The 19,186-nt window shown below is 35.8% G+C and overlaps 1 protein-coding gene across 3 annotated transcripts in view; it reads left to right on the forward strand.

The window, feature by feature from the left end:
- CDK17 (cyclin dependent kinase 17) overlaps positions 1-19,186 on the forward strand; it is a 116,133-nt gene that overhangs the window by 58,080 nt on the left and 38,867 nt on the right. For all 3 annotated transcript variants that reach the window (XM_046010837.1, XM_046010835.1, XM_046010836.1), the window contains exon 2: positions 16,135-16,281. In XM_046010837.1, the coding sequence (XP_045866793.1) occupies positions 16,164-16,281 (118 nt within the window). In that variant the 5' untranslated portion in view covers positions 16,135-16,163. The remainder of the gene's footprint in view (positions 1-16,134; positions 16,282-19,186) is intronic.

Raw genomic sequence — 19,186 nt, forward strand, 5'->3', positions numbered from 1 at the left:
CCAGTTACCCAGTTCCTCTGACCCTCCTCCCCTCCAGCAACCTTTTTTGAAAAAGTGCAGATTTGCCTTGGGAATGTGTCTGCTAAATCTGTCTTGTCAGTCCTTATGCTCCCCTTAAAAATCTGTTAAACATTGGGCTGATTTTCCCCTTTTGTAGTAGGTTCACTCTTATTTTCACCATGACCATAGCCACGGGCTTGTTCTCGCAGGAATTTTGTTCACTTATGCTTCTTTGCATGTCAGCTCTCTGAAATTTTTTTTTTTTTACATATTTTATTTATTTATTTGACAGAGAGAGATCACAAGTAGATAGAGAGGCAGGCAGAGAGAGAGAGGGAAGCAGGCTCCCTGCTGAGCAGAGAGCCTGATGTGGGACTTGATCCCAGGACCCCAAGATCATGACCTGAGCTGAAGGCAGCGGCTTAACCCACTGAGCCACCCAGGCGCCCCTCTGAAATTTTTTTTAAAAACTATGACTTTATAGTCTCTCTGGCTTGTTCTTACTGTTGAGAAGGTGGGAGCAGTGATAGTCTTTCGTGAGTTTCTGCATCCTAACTATAAGTAGTAATCCAAGGATTTACTCTTTGTGTTCAAAATAATTGGTATTGGTTGACAGTTCACATTGAAATTATTTAGCCAGTTCTTTTAATAAAATTTTACTAAAATAAGGTATTGGCCGTATTTAGTCTTGGTGAAAAACCGGTATTAAATGTGTGCTGACACAATAAAAAGTTTTATTATGGTAGAATATATAGACAAAATTGTACAATTGGGATTAAATACATTCAGAATGTTGAGAAACCATCACTGCTGTCTATTTCCAAAACATTTTCATCATCCCAAACAAAACCTTCAGCCATTGGGTAACAACTCCTCATTGCTCTCACCTTCTTTGCCTTGGCACCCTCTGTTCTACTGTCTCTGTGAATTTGCCCATTCCAGATATTTCATAAGTAGAATATATAATATTTGTTCTTTTTGTGTTTGTCTTCATTTAGCATAATGTTTTCGAGGTTCATTCATGTAGCATGTGTCAGAATTTCTTTTTATTGCAGAAATGTATTTTCTTCTGTCTGTGCATCTTTTACATTTTATCCATTCCTCTGTTAATGGACACAATATTTTTACCTTTTGTTTATTATGATTAAATCTGCTATGACTGTACAAGTATACAAGTGTCTGAGTCCCTGTTTTCACTTCTTTTTGGTCTGTCCCTAGAAGTGGAATTGCTGGGTGGAAAGGTTATTCTGAGTTTAGCTTTTTGAGGAATCCCTAGATGGTTTTCCATAGTGGCTGCATATGTTATGTTCCCGCCAGCAATGCACCAGTGTTTAATTTGACCACATCCACATGAACATTTGTTATATGCTTTCTCTCTATTTTTTTGAACAACAGTTGATATTTTCGGTTTTGGTTTTATAAGTAGCCATCCTGGTAAGTGTGAAGTGATATCTCATTGTGGTTTTCATTTGCATTTCTTTAATGAGTAGTAAAGCTGAGCCTCTTTTCATGCACTCACTGACCATTTGTAAATCTTCTTTGGTGCAATGTCTATTCAAGTCCTTTGCCCATATTTTAATTGTGTTTGTTGTTTGTTGTTACTGAGTTGTAAGAGTTCTTTATATATTTTGGATATTAAATTCTTTTTTCTTTTTTTTTAAGATTTTATTTATTTATTTGACAGAGAAAGAGAGCACAAGCAGGCAGAGCAACAGAAGGAGAGGGAGAAGCAGGTTCCCTTGGAGGGTTGATCTCAGGACCCTGGGATCATGATCTGAGCTGAAGGCAGTCACTTCACCAATTGAGCCATCCAGGGTCCCTGGATATTAAATTCTTACCCAGAGATATGATTTGCTCATATTTTCTTCCATTCTGCACATTGTTTCTTCACTTTCTTGATGCTATCCCTAGATGCCTAGAAGCTTTTAATTCTAATGAAGTCTGATTTGTCTATTTTTCATTTTTTGTTCCTGTGCTTTTGGTGTCATATTTAAGAAATGATTTTTAAATCCAACACCATGAATATTTCTCCCATGCTTGCTTCTGAGAGTTTTATAGTTTTAGCTCTTAGATTTAGGCCTTTGATCTATGAATGAACTCTCTCACACACACACACCCCACATATGCCTCACTGCCTTTGTTAGATCAGGACCTGAGCTGAAATCAAGAGTCTGATGCTTAACCAATCAAGCATCACTTTTCCCCTCACCCCAGAAACATTTTTGAAAATGCTGTTTTCTCCCCACTGAATGGTCTTGGTAACTTGTTGAAAATCAGTTGATCATAGAGATGAAGGTTTATTTCTGGGCTCAGCTCTGTTCCATTTATATTTATGTCTCTCCTTGTGCCTGTACCATGTTTTGATTATTGTGGCTTTGTAGTAAGTTTTGGAATCAAGAAATATGTGTCCTTCAACTTCATTCTTTTACTTCCAGATTGTTTTGGGTATTCAAGGTTCCTTGGAATTCTATATAAATTTTAGGATGTGTTTTTTTTCTTTTTTCTTTTTTTAAAAGATTTTATTTATTTGACAGAGACAGAGACAGCGAGAGAGGGAACACAATCAGGGGGAGTGAGAGAGGGAGAGGGAGAAATAGGTCTCCCGCTGAGCAGGGATCCTGATGCAGGGCTCAGTCCCAGGACCCTGGGATCATGACCCGAGACGAAGGCACCCAGAGAGCCACCCAGGCGTACCACTTTTTTTTTTTTTTTTGAAGGTTTTTATTTATTTGAGATAGAGTGAGAGAGAGAGACTACACACAAGTGGGGTGGGGGAGTGCAGAGGGAGAGGAAGAAGCATGCTCTCCACTGAGTCCTTGTGGAGCTGGATCCCAGAACCCTGGGATCATGAATTGAGCCACCCAGATGACCCATGTGGTTTTCTATTTCTGTAAAAAACACCGTTGGGATTTTGATAAGGATTGTATTGAATCTCTAGAATCATTTTGGGTAATATTGTCATCTTAATATTAAAATTTTTCAATACATGAATGTAGGATATCTTTGCATTTATTTAGGTCTTCTTTGTTAAAGCATCATTTTGTAGTTCCCAGTGTACAAGTCTTGTGTTTCATTGTTTAAAGTTATTCCTAAGTATTTCATTGTTTTTTTATGCCATGTAAATCCTTTTCATTTGTTCATGTAAATTTATAGAAATACAACTGATTTTTGTGCGTTTATTTTGCATTCTTCAGTTTTGCTCAATTCATTTAGTAGCTCACACAGGTTTTTATATGTGGATTCTTTAGGGTTTTCCACATATAAGATTCTGTCATCTGTGAGTAGAAATGTTTTTATGTCTCTCCTTTCAATTATGATGCTGTTTATTTCTGTTCTTGCTTAATTGCTCTGGCAGAACTTCCAGCTGTGGTGAAAATAGGCATCCTTGTCTTTTTTGTTCCTGATCTTAGGAGAAAAGTTTCCAATTTTTTTACTATTGAATGTAATGTCATCTGTTTTTCCATATATGGCCTTTTTCCATATATGGCCTTAATCATATTCCGGCAGTTCCCTTCTATTCCCACTTCATGGAGTGTTTTATCATTAAAGGGTTTTGGATTTTGTTAAATGCTTTTTCTGCATTTGTTGATGTTCATGTGGTTTCTGTCCTTCATTCTGTTAGTGTGGTGTTATTACATTGATGATTTTCTCATATCAACCTTACCTTGCCTTCTGGGGATAAATCCCATTTGATTATAAGTGTGATCCTTTCAGTATGTTGTTGAATTCGGTTTCTTAGTATTTTGTTAGAGATTTTTACTCTGCAATCTGTAAAGGATACTAACAGTTTTAGTATTTAGTATTACTATTTTAGTATTTTAGTTTTAGTATTTTATATGTAGTATCCTTTAGTTTTCTTGCAGTGTCTTTTTCTGGCTTTGGTATCAAGGTAGTGCTGGCCTCATGAAATGAATTTGGAGTGATCTCTTCTCTTTAGTTTTTGTTTTTAAAGATTTATTTGAGGGGCGCCTGGGTGGCTCAGTGGGTTAAGCCGCTGCCTTCGGCTCAGGTCATGATCTCGGGGTCCTGGGATCGAGTCCCGCATCGGGCTCTCTGCTCAGCGGAGAGCCTGCTTCCCTTCCTCTCTCTCTGCCTGCCTCTCTTGTGATTTCTCTCTGTCAAATAAATAAATAAAATCTTTAAAGATTTATTTGAGAGAGAGTGCATGCACACACACAAGCAGGGGGAGAGGCAGAGGGAGAGGAAGATGCAGACTGCCCACTGAACAGGGAGCCTTGATGAAGGGCTCAGTCCCAGGACCCCAGGATCATGCATGATCTGAGCCAAAGGTAGATGCTTAGTCAGCTGAGCCACCCAGGCTTCCCTCTTTAGTTTTTGGAACAGTTTAAGAAGGTTTCTTATTAATTCTTCTTTAGATATTTGGTAGAATTTGGGCTCCTGGGTGGCTCAGTGGGTTAAGTGTCTGCCTTTAGCTCAGATCATGAACCTAACAGAGTCCTGTATTTATTTAATATCCTGGATCAGGCCCTGTATTGAGTTCCCAGCTCAGTGGGGATCCTCCGTTTCCCTCTCCCTGTGCCGCTGCCCCCCTGCTTGTGTTCTTACTCTTTCTCTTAAATAAATAAATAAAATCTTAAACAAAACAAAACAAAAACAACTTGGTAGAATTCACAGGTAAAGCCATCTGGTCCTGGGCTTTTCTCTGTTGCAAGTGTTTTGATTACTGATTCAAACTGCTTAGTTGTTGAGTGTCTGTTAAGATTGTCTGTCTCTTCTTGAGTTGGTTTTGGTAGTTTGTGTGTGTCTAGGAATTTGTCCATTTCATTAATTATCTAGTTTGTTGGTGTGCAGTTGTTCATAGGAATCTCTAGTAATACTTTTTATTTCTGTGTAATTCGTAGGTTGTCTTCACTTCATTTCTGATTTTAGTAATTTAGGTTCTTTCTTTTTTCTTAATCTAGCTAAACGTTGGTTTTTTTGAGCAAAAAGTCAACAAAATCAACAAACTTTGAAAAAAAAACAACTTTGGGTTTTGTTGACTTTCCATTGTTTTTTTCTAATCTGTATTTTATTTACAACATAATCTTTATTATTTCTGCTAGCTTTGGGTTTCATTTGCTGTTCTTCTAGCTCTGTAAAGTATAGTTAGGTTGTTGATTTGTGGTCTTCTTTTTTTTTTTATAGTTTTTACAGCTGTAAATTTCTTAGCAGTGCTTTTTCCTGTATCCTGTAAGTTTTATGTTGTTTTTATTTTCATTCGCTTCAAAGTATTTTGTAATATCGCTTGTGATTTCTTCTTTGTTCTGTTGGTTGGTGAGGAGTATGCTGTTTAATTTCCACATATAAGTAAATTTTCCAGTTCTTTTAAAAAGATTTTATTTATTAGAGAGAAACAGAGAGTGTGTGTGTCTATGTGTTTGTGTGTGTGTGTGTGTGTGAGGGAGAGCAGGGGGAGGGGCAGAGGGAGAAGGAGAGAGAGAAAATGCCAAGCAGACTTCTTGCTGAGCATAGAGCCTGATGTGGGGCTTGATCCCATGATCCCAAGATCATGACCTAAGCTGAAACCAAGAGTCAGTACTCAACTGACTGAGCCACCCAGGTGCCCCTCCAGTGTTTTTTGTTTTGTTTTCTGTTACTGATTTCCAGTTTCATTTTATTGTGATCAGAAAACATACTTTGCATGATTTGAATCTTTTAAAATGTATTAGGACTTGTTTTGTGGTCTTACTAATGTCTGTCATGGAGAATGTTCTGTTTGTATTTGAGAAGAATGTGTATTCTTCTGTTGTTAGGTGGAACATTCTATATATGTCAGTTAGGTCTAGTATAGTAGGTATCCTTGTTGTTCAGGTCTTTTATTTCTTTATTGATCTTATGTCTGGTTCTTATGTCCGGTGTTGAAAATGGGGTATTGAAATCTCCCAATTACTATATTGTAGAACCATCTGTTTCTTTTTTCAGTTCTGTTACTTTTTACTTAATATATTTTCAGGTTTTGTTGTTAGGTATGTATATAATTGTTATATATTAACCTTTTTATTAATATAGAGTGCCCTTTTTTGTCTCCAGTAACCTTTTTTTCCTATGTAGTCTATTTTGTTTGACAAAAATATAGTAATTCCAGTTCTTTTAGTTAACTGTTGTGTGGAATACCTTACTCCTTTATTTTTAATCTTTGTATCTTTGTATCTAAGTTTTCTGTAGACAATCTGTAGATAGATGGTATTTTTAAAATCTATTATGCCAATATCTGCCTTTCAGTTGGAGAAGTTAATCCATTCACGTTTAAAGTAATACTAATAAGAATTTACTGTTTTGATTTAGTTACTTTCTATATATGTCTTGTTTTTTGTTCCTCAGTTCCTCTGTTATTGCCCTTTTTTACACAGTTGATTTTCTTATAGTGTACTTTTCAGATTCCCCTTTTTCCTCTTGTGTAATACTTTTTAGTTAACTTCTTAGTGGTTACTTGGGAGTCACAATTAAAAGAGGGAGAAGCAGGCTTGCAGGGATGCTGATGCAGAGTTCAGTCCCAGGACCCTGGGATCATGACCTGAGCTGAAGGCAGATATTTGGTTCTTTTTGTAATTTCTGTCTCTAAATTGATTTTCTCATTTTTCCCATACATTGTTTTCCTCATTTCCTTTATTTTATTTTTCCTTCTTTTTTTTTTTAATTTTTTTTAAAAGATTTTATTTTTCATTTGTCAGAGAGAGAGGGAGGGATCACAGGCAGACAGAGTGGCAGGCAGAGTCAGAGGGAGAAGCAGGCTCCCCGCTGAGCAAGGAGCCCGATGCGGGACTCGATCCCAGGACGCCGGGATCATGACCCGAGCCTAAGGCTGGGTTTCCTTTAGCCCTTTGAGCATATTTAGGACACTTGATTTAATGTCTTTGGCTACTAATTCCAAATTCTGGACTTCTTCAGGAATGGTTTCTGTTAGATGCTTTTTTTCTTGTGAATGAGTTATGTTTTTTTGTTTGTATGTATGCATTGTAATTTTTTGTTGAAACCTGGACATTGTATTACAATGTAGTAACTCCAGAAGCTAGATTCTCTGCACAGGTATGTGTTTGATGTTGAGGCTGCTGCCATCTGTTTGTGACTTTCCCAAACTATTTTTGCAAATATGTATTCTTGGTGGTGTGTGGTCCTTGAAGTTTCTTTTCCATTACCTTTGCAGTTAGCTAATGCCCTGATGAAGATTTTCTTTAATATCTGGCCCAAACAACAAAAAAATGTTGCTTTCTCTAAATCTTCCAATAGATGTTGTTGTGGGAAGCCCCTGCAGCCTGCAAGGGCCTTCAGAAAGGGAAGTGTCTGCATTATGTCAGTCTTTGATCTGCCAGACTTACCAAATGTGTAACCCCCAGTTTTTTGATATCAAGGTTCCCCATTGCCTGCCCTGGCACCAACCAGCTGCTCTAGGAATGCAGGACAGGGCTGAGGAATGGGCAGTGTTACCTGGTTCGCACATGGGATTCTCCTAGCAGCCTGTGTCCCTTTTAGCAAACACTCATGGTTGTTTTGAGTGGCCAGTCAGGCTCCAGAGTTTTGAAATAGTTGATTCTGTTTGTTTTTTTCTAGTTTACTGGTTGTTTTGGGTGGAGGGACCAACCCTCATAGCTTCCTACTATTCATCTCAAGTGTTACAGTGGTTTTATATTGGCTTTCTAATGTAGTGTTTATGAACAGAGGAATATCCTTTGTAGGTTTCTTTTTTCTGGTTTGTGTGTGTGATTATTCATACTATAAAAGGAAAAGAAAAGAATTATCTTCAGATTTTAACACATAAAGGATTAAGATATTAAAGTTTTGGGGGGAAAATTCCTATAAGCATTATGGAATTTTTATTTCAGTGCTCTGTTGGTGTTTTGTATAGTAACTTTGTTTAATGTAAATAAGAAATTTGTGTCTCTACTGAAAAAACTTAATTTTTAAATGTTAGTTATTCTTCACTAAGTGGTTAGCTTACATATCCTAGAAAGCATTAGATGTTCATTACGATTGTTGAGGGAAAAATAATAAAAAATTTTCTTATAAACCACTTAATGAATTTACCTCATTTACAACAGGTTTAATTTAAAGCCATAGTCCCTACAGAAAATGTTATAAAGAAATAAATAAAACTGTCTTTATTGTGAAGTCATGCTACTCTACTTGATACTTCAGAACTTTGATCTGCCTTTTTAAGATTGGATTTTATTTTATTTTAAAGATTTATTTATTTAACAGAAAGATCACAAGTAGGCAGAGAGGCAGGCAGAGAGAGGGGGAAAGATTGGATTTTTTTAAAAAAATTTATTTACTTATTTTCAGCGTAACAGTACTCATTGTTTTTGCACCACACCCAGTGCTCCATGCAGTACGTGCCCTCTCTATTACTCTCCACCTGGTTCCCCAACCTCCCACCCCCCCCACCCCTTCAAAACCCTCAGGTTGTTTTTCAGAGTCCATAGTCTCTCATGGTTCGAAAGATTGGATTTTAATCCAAACTTTAAATGCTCCAAGTATTTTGCATGTAAATTTTGCTTCCTTACCTAAAGAAAAGTAATTTAGTCATTTTATAAACAATCTTCAGCTTTCTCCTCAAATTTTTCTGTAGTTTTAACAAGAAATTATTTTGAGAATATCTCAAAGACATTAAGCAGATAATTGCAACTCTAATAAATCCTTTAATATTAGAGAAGTTTGAATTAGAAGGTAAATTTACGTCTGAAGAACTTCTTACCACAAATGCCAAAAGAGCCACAATCTGACACCATTTTTGGAGGTAAATATGCATAGTAGAGGATCTAGTTTGGGAATGTTTACTCAAAAAAAAAAAAAAAGAAAGTGTGTATGTGTGTGTTTCCCATTCTTAGGACAAAACTGAGTTGGCATTCCCGAATGGTTTTCTGTATTCTGTAAGTAAACAGAATGGTTACATTTCCACAATAAGCAAAAACCAAAAAACCATGAAAAAATTTTCTTAATTTGACAGCAGACAGGCCCAGATCCAGTTTAGCCCCAGGTGATAAAGGAAGGGTTTTTTAAGCACTTGTAGTTGGAAAGTGATATTAAGCTTTTTCAGCTGTATATATACATCTGTGTATAAAGCATGTTACATGCTGTCATTCTGAGTATCATTTATTGCCCCTTTACCTTTTTAATTTGATCTAGCTACAACAAAAAGCTTGAGATGTTTTTGAAAGCTACAAAAGTAAAAACATTTTACATTGTATACACACATACATATGTATATACTTATTTGAGGATATATGTGTGTATATATATGGGATATATATGTGTGTGTATATATATATATGGAGTATATATGTGTACATGTGTATACATGATAAGTGCAGTGAGTAAAAAAAAGCAATAAAGGAATAGAGAGGGTCAGAGTCAGGAAAAAATTCTCTGAAGACTAACATGCTGAAATTTGAGAATTTGTAATGGTTTACTATGTAGTTAAGTCTTTAAAATATCAAAACAATTGTGGAGTTTTTGTTTAGGGTTTATTTTAAATTATGGTACATTTACTTTTAAGGTGAAAATAGCTTTTTCAGTGGCATGAATTAAACATTAAACTAAAAATTTAGGCATTTGCCATAAATCACATTGTTTATACTATCATTTATAGGAATACTAAGATAGGTTAAGATCCCAACAATCCCAAATTAAAGTTTTTACTAAACTAGGTAAAATATTTTAGATTTCAGGAAGTCAGTAATTCAGCGCTGCTTTATTATACTACAGTAAGATTAATCAACCATAAAGGTAATGTAAACAATTGTTAATTCTTAAAAATTTTTTTTAAGATTTTATTTATTTGTGTGTGTGTGTGAGAGAGAGAGAGATTAGAGCACAAGTAGGCAGAGTGGCAGGCAAGGGGAGAGAGAGAAGCAGGCTCCCTGCCGAGCAAGGAGCCCAATGCAGAACTCAATCCCAGGACCCTGGGATCATCACCCGAGCTGAAGGCAGCGGCTTAACCAACTGAGCCACCCAGGCATCCCATTAATTTTTTTTTTTAATAGATTTTATTTTCATTAGCCAGAGAGAGAGCATAAGTAGGGGGAGCAGCAGGCAGAGCAGGCAGAGGGAGAAGCAGACTCCCTGTTGAGCAGGGAGCCAATTCGGGGCTTGATCCCAGGACCCTGGGATCATGACCTGACCTGAAGGCAGGCACCCAATCGACTGAGCCACCCAGTGCATCCCAATAATTGTTACTTCTTAAAGGGTGTTTTTATTAGAACATTTTACGTATTTTTGTCCTCACCTAATGAGGAAAAATGTTGACATGTGTAATTCTACTTAAAGGTAGTTAGAAATGTTGAGGAATCTATTTCATTTGGGAGTATTTTTTCTTTAATACTGACGTAGACTGACAATGAAATTCTTTAACTTCTTTAACTTCTGTCTTTACTGATCATTTTGACTCAATTAAAATGTTACACAGTTAATACTGTGGCTGATTAAAAAAGGATCTGCATTTGAGGATGTGGTTTTTGAAAATTTTGTAGTAGGATTTAGCTTTATAAAATAGTGTTTTTTTCTCTTGCTAGTATGAACTGGAAATGGCTTTCTTATTGCTGATAGGATAGAAAATACCTAAAGTTATTTTATAGACCAGAATTATTTTGATAGAAATATTCCGAGTTATAAAAACAGAATGTCCCTTGATATATTGTTCAAATGCATTTTACGAAGAAAAGATTATGAAGAAAAGTTACGTGACTCCTTTTTTACATTGTATCCACTTTGAACTACCAGGATCAATTAAGTGCTCTATTCCAGCATTGTCCAATAGAAATATGTGGATTCCATACTTAATTTAAAAATATTTTTTAAAAAGAGTTAAATTTAGTAATACATTTTACATAACCAGATATGTCTGAGATTTTTAAAGTTATCTATACAACAATTAATGAGTTATTTTTACATTCTTCTAAAATACTGAGTATTTAAAAAAAAATTTTTTTAAGATTTTATTTGTCAGAGAGGGAAAGAGAGAGCACGATCAGAGGGAGTAGCAGGCAGAAGGAGAAGCAGGTTGTCCACTGAGCAAAGAGCCTGATGCAGAACTCAGTCTTAGAACCTTGGGATCCTGAGGCAGATGCTTAAACGACAAAGCCACTCGGGTTTCCCTGAGTACTTTTTGTTTTTTAAAATACTGTGTCTTCAAAAATCCAGTTTGTATTTTACATTTATAGTATAATACAGTTTGAATTTACCACTTCTCAAATGGTCAGAATGGGATGTTACTATATTACGTGAATTAATTCTGTAATACCATTTCTGTTGTAGTTTGTTGTTCAGTCCTTATTTGACATCTGAAACAAGAGGCACACACTTTTAGACATGATGTGCAAGATTCAAAAGTGGTGATGTCTGTATAGTTCAATAGATGTCAGTGATTATACCACTGTGTTTGAGAATATTGGAGTTGAAAACTTGGTAGTTGTGAGCTATCAGCTCTTAAGAGTTTTTGTATGGGCGTATAGGTTTCTTGAAGGAGTGTGTGTTGGGGGTTCCTAAGACCATCCTTAGGCTTGGTGATTTGCTAAAAGGACACAGAAATCAGACAAAAGCAGAGGAAAAAAACTCATGATTTTGATTTATTACAGTGAAAAGATACAGGTTAAAATCAGCAAAGGGAAAAGTGTGTGTAGGGTGGAGTCCAAGGGAAACCAGATGCAAGTTTTTAGTTATCCTTTCCTAGTAGAGTTGTATGGAAACTGCTTCCTTTTCCCAGCTACCTTGTATGACAACAGGTGCAAGGTGTTGTCTACCAGGGAAGCTTACCCGAGTCTTGGTGTCCTGGATTTTCACTGGGGATGAATTACAGAGGCGTGGAAGTACCCACATGACTATCTTAGCTACCCTGTCTCCACCAGCTTCCCTTATCCTTCTTTTGCTCCAAGGTCCATCTGATAGTGTGACTCAAACCCCAGGCATAACAAAAGCAGACATTTACCACAATTTACATTGTTAACATGAATTGCCTGGTGTGGCCCAAGATCTTAGGCAAACAAAGAGACTTAACAGGCAGGATATTCCAAGGGTTCGAAGTTATTTCTCAGGAGTCAGTCACAGTTAAGTGTTTTCTTTGGAAGGCACAAAGTTTGAGTTCCTTCGCCCCCAACACTGCACCAGGCTTATAGAGTACTTCTTTTTTTTTTTTTAAATATTTTATTTATTTGACAGAGAGAAATCACAACTAGGCAGAGAGGCAGACAGAGAGAGAGAGAAGGAAGCAGGCTCCCTGCGGAGCAGAGAACCCGATGTAGGGCTCAGTCCGAGGACCCTGGGATCATGACCTGAGCTGAAGGCAGAGGCTTTAACCCACTGAGCCACCCAGGCGCCCCAGCTTATAGAGGACTTCTTTACTACGCAGGGTGATTTGGATCCTTACAAAGGAGAATGTCTCTAGTATAAATTCTTACAGTGACAAAAGGGTAGATGAGATTGACCATAGTTCAATTTATGTTAAATATCTAATATGTTTTAAACAAATGACATGAATTACTAACAAGGTGGAACTGTATAAGGGCTGACTGAGAAGTAAAGAATCTAGCATGTAGGATAGCCCTACAGTAACAGTTTTCTTAATTGGAATCAACTCTTACATTTTACTGACTGCCTCCTAAAAATTCACCTTGCTTGGCGATATACATATATTATCTATTTTATTTTTTATTAAAAATTTAATTGGAGTATAGTTGACATACAATATTAGGTTCACATGTACAATGTAGTGATTCAGTATCTCTGTGATATGTTATGCTCCCCACAAGTGTAGCTACCATCTGTCACCAACCTTATTCCATGACTAGGAATCTGTATCAACTTCTTTCCTTCACCCATTTTGCACACACTGCCCCTACTCCCTCTGGTAACCATCCATTTTTGTTCCCTGTATTTGTAGGTCTGATTCTGCTTTTTGTTTGTTTATGCATTTTTTTTTTTAGAGTCTACATATGAGTAAAGTTAAACAGCATTTATCTTTTTCTGACTACTTTCACTTACCATAATACCCTCTAAGTCTATCCATTGTTCTTGCAAATGGAAAGCTTGCATCTTTTTTTATGGCTGTGTAATATTCCACACCACATCCTCTTTATCCATTCATCTATTGATGGACACTTAGGCTGCTTTCAGATCTTGGTTATTGTAAGTAATATACTATACACCAAAAAGAATAAAATACCTGGGGTTAAACTTAACTGAGGAAGTGAAAACCCTGTTCTCAGAAAATTATAAGATATTGATGAAAAACATTGACAACAGCACAAATAAATGGAAGGATATTCCATACTCATCAATTAGAAGAATTACTATTGTTAAAATATCCATACTACCCAGAGTAGTCTACAGATTCAGTGCAATGCCTATCCAAATACCGACACTATTTTGTTATAGAATTAGAACAAATAATTGTAAAATTTGTATGAAACCACGAAAGACCCTTAATAGCGATAGCTATCTTGAGAAAGAAGGACAGTGCTGGAGATAACACAATTACATATTTAAAGATCTGCTACAAAGCTGTAATAATCAAAATAGTATGGTGCTGTCACAAATATATGATCTCTTTTAATCCACACCTGCACTTCCATTTTTGCCTATTACAGAGCAACTTATATTATACTACATACCCTGCAGAGAACTATTTGACATGTAGGGAAAAAATGAGTTTGAAGGCATTGTCAAGCTTTGAAGTTAGTCACACCTTGAGGAGTTAAGATTCAGGAGGGAGGGGAGATATATTCCGTGCTGGTTTCCCTCTTGAGGTGTTTTCTAACTAAGTTATTTTGGGTAAGACAATGAAAGCAGAACATTGTAGAAGGGATAAACAAAAAAGCAACTGAGGAAGTTGAGTGGAGCTTTCAATAGTTTTTTTGTTGTTGTTGTTCTAGCCCTAGGGTTGTAGCTGGAATCTTTTGAAGGGGGCACACTAAAAGTGGGAACAAATCAGAGGTAGACCAGTATTAATGGTGTTTGAAAGCCAGTCTCATGCCAGCTCAGTCCTTGATTGGATTAAGGTGATCTGCTCCTACTCTGACTGCTTGTTAGAAAAAAATTAAATAATCTCTGGAAGAAGGTAACATAATCTAGAGCCTCTATACTTTTTCATACCTATTTTCATGCAGTCATTACATACAGTGTGTAACATTCAATTAAAAATTATGAGGCGGGGTGCCTGGGTGGCTCAGTGGGTTAAGCCTCTGCCTTCGGCTCAGGTCATGATCCTGGGGTCCTGGGATCGAGCCCCAGGTCGGGCTCTCTGTTCGCAGGGAGCCTGCTTCCTCTTCCCTCTCTGCCTGCCTCTCTGCCTAGTTGTGATTTCTCTCTGTCAAATAAATAAAATAAAAAATAAATAAATAAATAAAAATTACTAGGCATACACAAGACCAACAGAGATAAGTCAACAATAGAAATAGGTTATGCAGACTCCACATTACAGACAAGAGCTTTAGAGTATGAAAATCTATTCACAAAAATAGATAGCAAGGTGGAGAATGTAACTAGAGAGTAGGAATCTATAGGAAAGAATCAAATAGAAATTCTAGAACTGAAAAATATAGTAACTATAGATGGTTTTAACTTGATTAGAGACAGCTAAAAAGAGGATTAGTCAACTGGAAGATAACTTAGTATATCATACTCAGTACCATGGATTTGTCCTTTTCTAAGGAAGAGGGGCTTTTCAGTATCTCACCAAAAAATAGCAGTTGTATTAGTGCTTAAGGATAAAAAGAGTCCTCATTAGAGTGTAGTTACACTACACTATTGCTATTTTAATGTGTGTGGTTTTTTAACATTTTTGTTATGAATTTTTTAATAAGTATGTAAAAAGTAGTTGGTAAAATATAATATTGTCACTTACCAATTTCTACTCAGTACTCTCCCCTCAGCCTTAGAGCCAATAAAATTTATTCATATAACACCTTATGTAGAGTTCACTCGTTCAGCATATTTAGCTACTTCTGTAGACCTTAGAGTGAGAAAATAAGCAAAATACTTAGAGATTCAAAGGAGCTGCCCAGAGCTGGATGGTAAAACATGTATTTAGTTTAGGGGAGTTAAAAGGCTCATGCTTTTAGTTGGGCTAGTGGTTATATTATGTTTGTAATCTGGTAAAGTTCCTTATCCCAAGTAAGAAATAGTGAATTAGAAAAGAAGTTGCAAGTAAATTACTGAGGAATTTGTTTTGGCAGCAAATCCCTTGTTTGATTTTATTTGAGACTCTACTATGAATCGTACCAGTGCTGTATGTACCACTAAGGAAAAAAGAGGCTGTCTTTTTTTTTTTTTTTCAATTATATTTTATATCCTAATTTCAGAGAAGTTAAATTGTGGAGGAAAAGATAATCCTAGTTTTAAATCTCAACTCTATTATTTATTGTCCATTTGACTTCAGCCAGGGAACTTTTCCGAAGTTATTAGTTTATTTGTGAAAATTAGATATTGTAGCTGCTATAGATAGTCTACTCTTCAGAGTTAAGAAGACTAAATGAATTAAGTGCTATGAAAGTGTATATAGTACTGGGTATGCATTTAGTGCTATGAATTTGGCTTTCATTCTTCCTTCTAAAACTTGGCATTGTTAGGATAACAGGAAGAGAGGTTCCTAACAGCTGACCAAGGTGGGGGGGACGGGGAACAAAAATGCAATATATTGGTTAAATAAGAACTTAAAAAAGAAAATACCTGTTGGAGCTATTTAATATTTGTCAAATATCATTCTTTATTTTCTCTCCAGCCCCTTTCACTTCTCCTATTCCCCCATTTATATATAAAATAATACTGCTTCCAATGTGATGGTTGACATTTATAATGATGGGACTTATGCATCAAAATAATATTGATATTTTAACTATATTGGTTTTTAAAAAACACATTTTAGGAAAATTTCTAATCCTTCTAAATTCGATTGTGATGTGCAAACCTGCATTTTAATTTAGTTTTGTAAAATCCCCTGCTCTACTGGTGATATGGCATAAAAATAGCATTAATCAAAGTGACTAGATCTTGATGGGGTTGGATTTTGTGATGTTTGGTGGGCATGAGAATTCCTTTTTATATTCCTGTTTGGAAGATTCTCAGTAAACTCAGAATGACATTTTTCTTAAGCTTTAAAATATTTAAGAGCTTTAATTTTGTTTTCATTCTGTTCTGTTCTTTTAGGATATTTCAAGTCACAGTCAGTTGATAGGATGAAAAAATTTAAGAGAAGGCTATCCCTCACTCTTCGAGGAAGCCAGACTATTGATGAATCATTGTCTGAATTGGCAGAACAAATGACTATTGAAGAAAACAGTAGCAAGGATAATGGTAAGTATTTGGGGGCTGGGGAGGGGAGGGAAGGAGAGATGCTTCCCCCTTTTAATTACTTTATAAATTGAATATGAATTTACTTTTCCGATAAGTTCCTAATAGCTCCTTTTGTTTGTTTCTTTGTCTTGTTCTCTGGTTCACTTAGGAAACAGAAGATGTGACTTTTGCTTACTTACTTATTGGAGTGTTTCATTTTTACTCCAGGAGTGTTACTATACCTAGTCTCTAACCTTTGTGGATTCTCCTATCCTGTTTATCTTTCTATTTTTTTTTATTGTCTCTTAAATAAGAATAATTTCTATAATATTATCCTGGTTGTTAAATAACTATGTTTAAGTTAACCTAAGTTAATACAGCTTAAAAGTGTAAGTTTGTGAAATTCCTGTTTGAGGTTTCATCATAGCTTTTTAACATTGTATATGCATGTGGACCATAGATTACAAGGTTCATGACATGAGTGAATCTTACTCTCCTTATTCTATATTTACTGCAGGATCTATCCATAATATTTAGCACACTTAATAGTAGATCGGCATATAACATTTCACATGTTTTTCACATGTTTGGCAGTTCTGTAGTAGTACACAGATGTTGATATAAAATGAAAAGAGCTTCTTTGATTGAGTGGATTAAAATGTAAAATCCTGATGAAATTTATAGAACAAGGCTGCATATTCAAAACTGAAATAACCCTAGGGATGTCCTAATAATAACAAGGAAGGAGTTAGAGGAATGACTGCCAGTATGTCATGAAGTACACATTCTCTGGCAAGCCTTTCTTGCCTGTACCTGAAATTCTTCTGTTAGAAATTTGTGGCTGTGGGTGAAAACATGAATGAATACCCCTACCCACTTCTGCTGAATGTAGATGTCTTTGTTGTGAGAGAGGGAAAGATACAATATAACGGGCTCTAGACTTTAAGTTAGAAGTCATGGATTAGAATTTGGGATACACTAACACACTTACACCCTCTTTAGTTGTATGACTCTGACTGAGTAAGTAAGTTATCTTGCTCAAGCCTCAGTTTCTCTCTTTTCTCAGAGGATCATTATTTACTCAAGTCTGTCTGGCTAGTTGTAATAGGGGAGAGGAGAAATAGATGAGTTCCGTAGAAAATTTAAAAAATAGTAATAATTTGGATATAACTTACATGTAGGAAGTGGACACATCTTGCATTTGGGTCAAAACTCAAAAGACAGTTTTATGTCTTACTTTTTGTACCAGGAGATCTTTAATTCTCCTTCAAACCCCCTTTGAATTCTTGGTATTTTTATTAAGCCCTGTAGGGTTTTTTGGTTTTGTTTTTTGTTTGTTTTTAGGAGAGGGTGGAGAGAGTAGCAGAAGGAGAGGAAGAATCTATGGGGTTTAGTCACATTGTCCTGAGATCATGACCTGAACTAAAATCAAGAGTGAGATGCCTAACCTGACTGAGCCACCCAGCCACCCCAGTGAATGTCTTAATAGTATTTTAGACATACCATAGAAAGTTAAGATATTTCAGGATCTTGTCTAAGTAGTTAACCTTACTCTGATGAGAAGATATATTAAAATTACTGAATTTGATGAGAGCAATAGGTGACAATTTAAATATGAGATGGAAAATAAATCACAGTTACACTAAAAAAAGTGTTTTATTTTATATATATTATTTATATATATTCAACTATATATATATTTATATACAGCTGAATATATATATTCAACTGCAGCTATACCAAAAATTACTTTTTTTTGACAACTGAAATTCTTCAACTAAGAAAACTGCATCTTAATGTTATTAGGAAGTCTAATAAAACTTAACAGAATGCCGCTTCTCATGATTATTTAGAATCTGAAGAAACCTTAAAAGGCAAACAAAGCTTGAAATGTAGTTTTCCAGATAGTCCAGTTTCTTTTCTTTATTACTCAGTCTGTGCACTGGGTCAGTTTATCACGATGTTTAGAGTCAGCAAGCCTAGTTGATGGATGTTATGAAACTTTGTTGTACTCACAGGTTGTTTCCTTTCTTCTGATCTGATACATGATAGCAGTGACAGTTTTTTACAATAGTGGATGACATATAAATTGTAAGTAGTGCCTAACTCCTACAAATAGCAAAGGTCCATGAGAGGATGAGGTTGAAAGCACAGACTATGGATGTGTCTAGGATCTGACTAGGATCTGATTATTAACAGTGTTTATAAGAGCAGGATTAGGAAGGAGTAGGGAATGACGAAGAGTACAGGATGGGCTACTAAATTGTATGTTCCTGCTCAGAGTAGTTCACATAATCAGAAGATCCAAAGAATAAGATGCATAAAATCATAGTGATTGACATGTTATGATGTTAAAAAATCATTGGGAAGTCTTACTTTGAACTAAGTACTTTGTAGAATAAGAAAGATCTGCTGTTTTTCATATAGATTTCCATTACTTTAAAAAATAATGTTAAATTATACATAATGTGTAATTTACTATTTTAACCATTTTGAAGTTTCTGGTTTTAGTGGCATTAAGTACATTCACATTGTTATGCAACCATCACATCTCCACCATCTATCCCTAGAACTTTTTCATCATTCCAAACTGAAACTCTATACCTATTAAATAATAGCTCTCTGTTCTCTCCTTCCCTCAGTCCCTGGTAACAACATTCTACTTTCTGTCTCTGTGAATTTGCCTGTTCAGGGTACCTCTTATAAGTGGAATCATACAATATTTGTCTTTTTGTGTCTGACTTCTTTCACTTAGCATGATGTCTTAAAAATTTCCATTTTTTAAAATGCAGCATATTAACTTCATGAATTGCCCAGTTTATTATTGTCATACTCTTGAAATGTTGGAATATTTTATGATTCATGGGCCCTTTCTCCTTTCTGTATACTCTCCTTGGGCTGACGTTGTTCAGTCCCATGATTTCTG

The sequence above is a fragment of the Meles meles genome, chromosome 7 (assembly GCF_922984935.1).
Source record: "Meles meles chromosome 7, mMelMel3.1 paternal haplotype, whole genome shotgun sequence".
Classification (NCBI taxonomy): Eukaryota; Metazoa; Chordata; class Mammalia; order Carnivora; family Mustelidae; genus Meles; species Meles meles.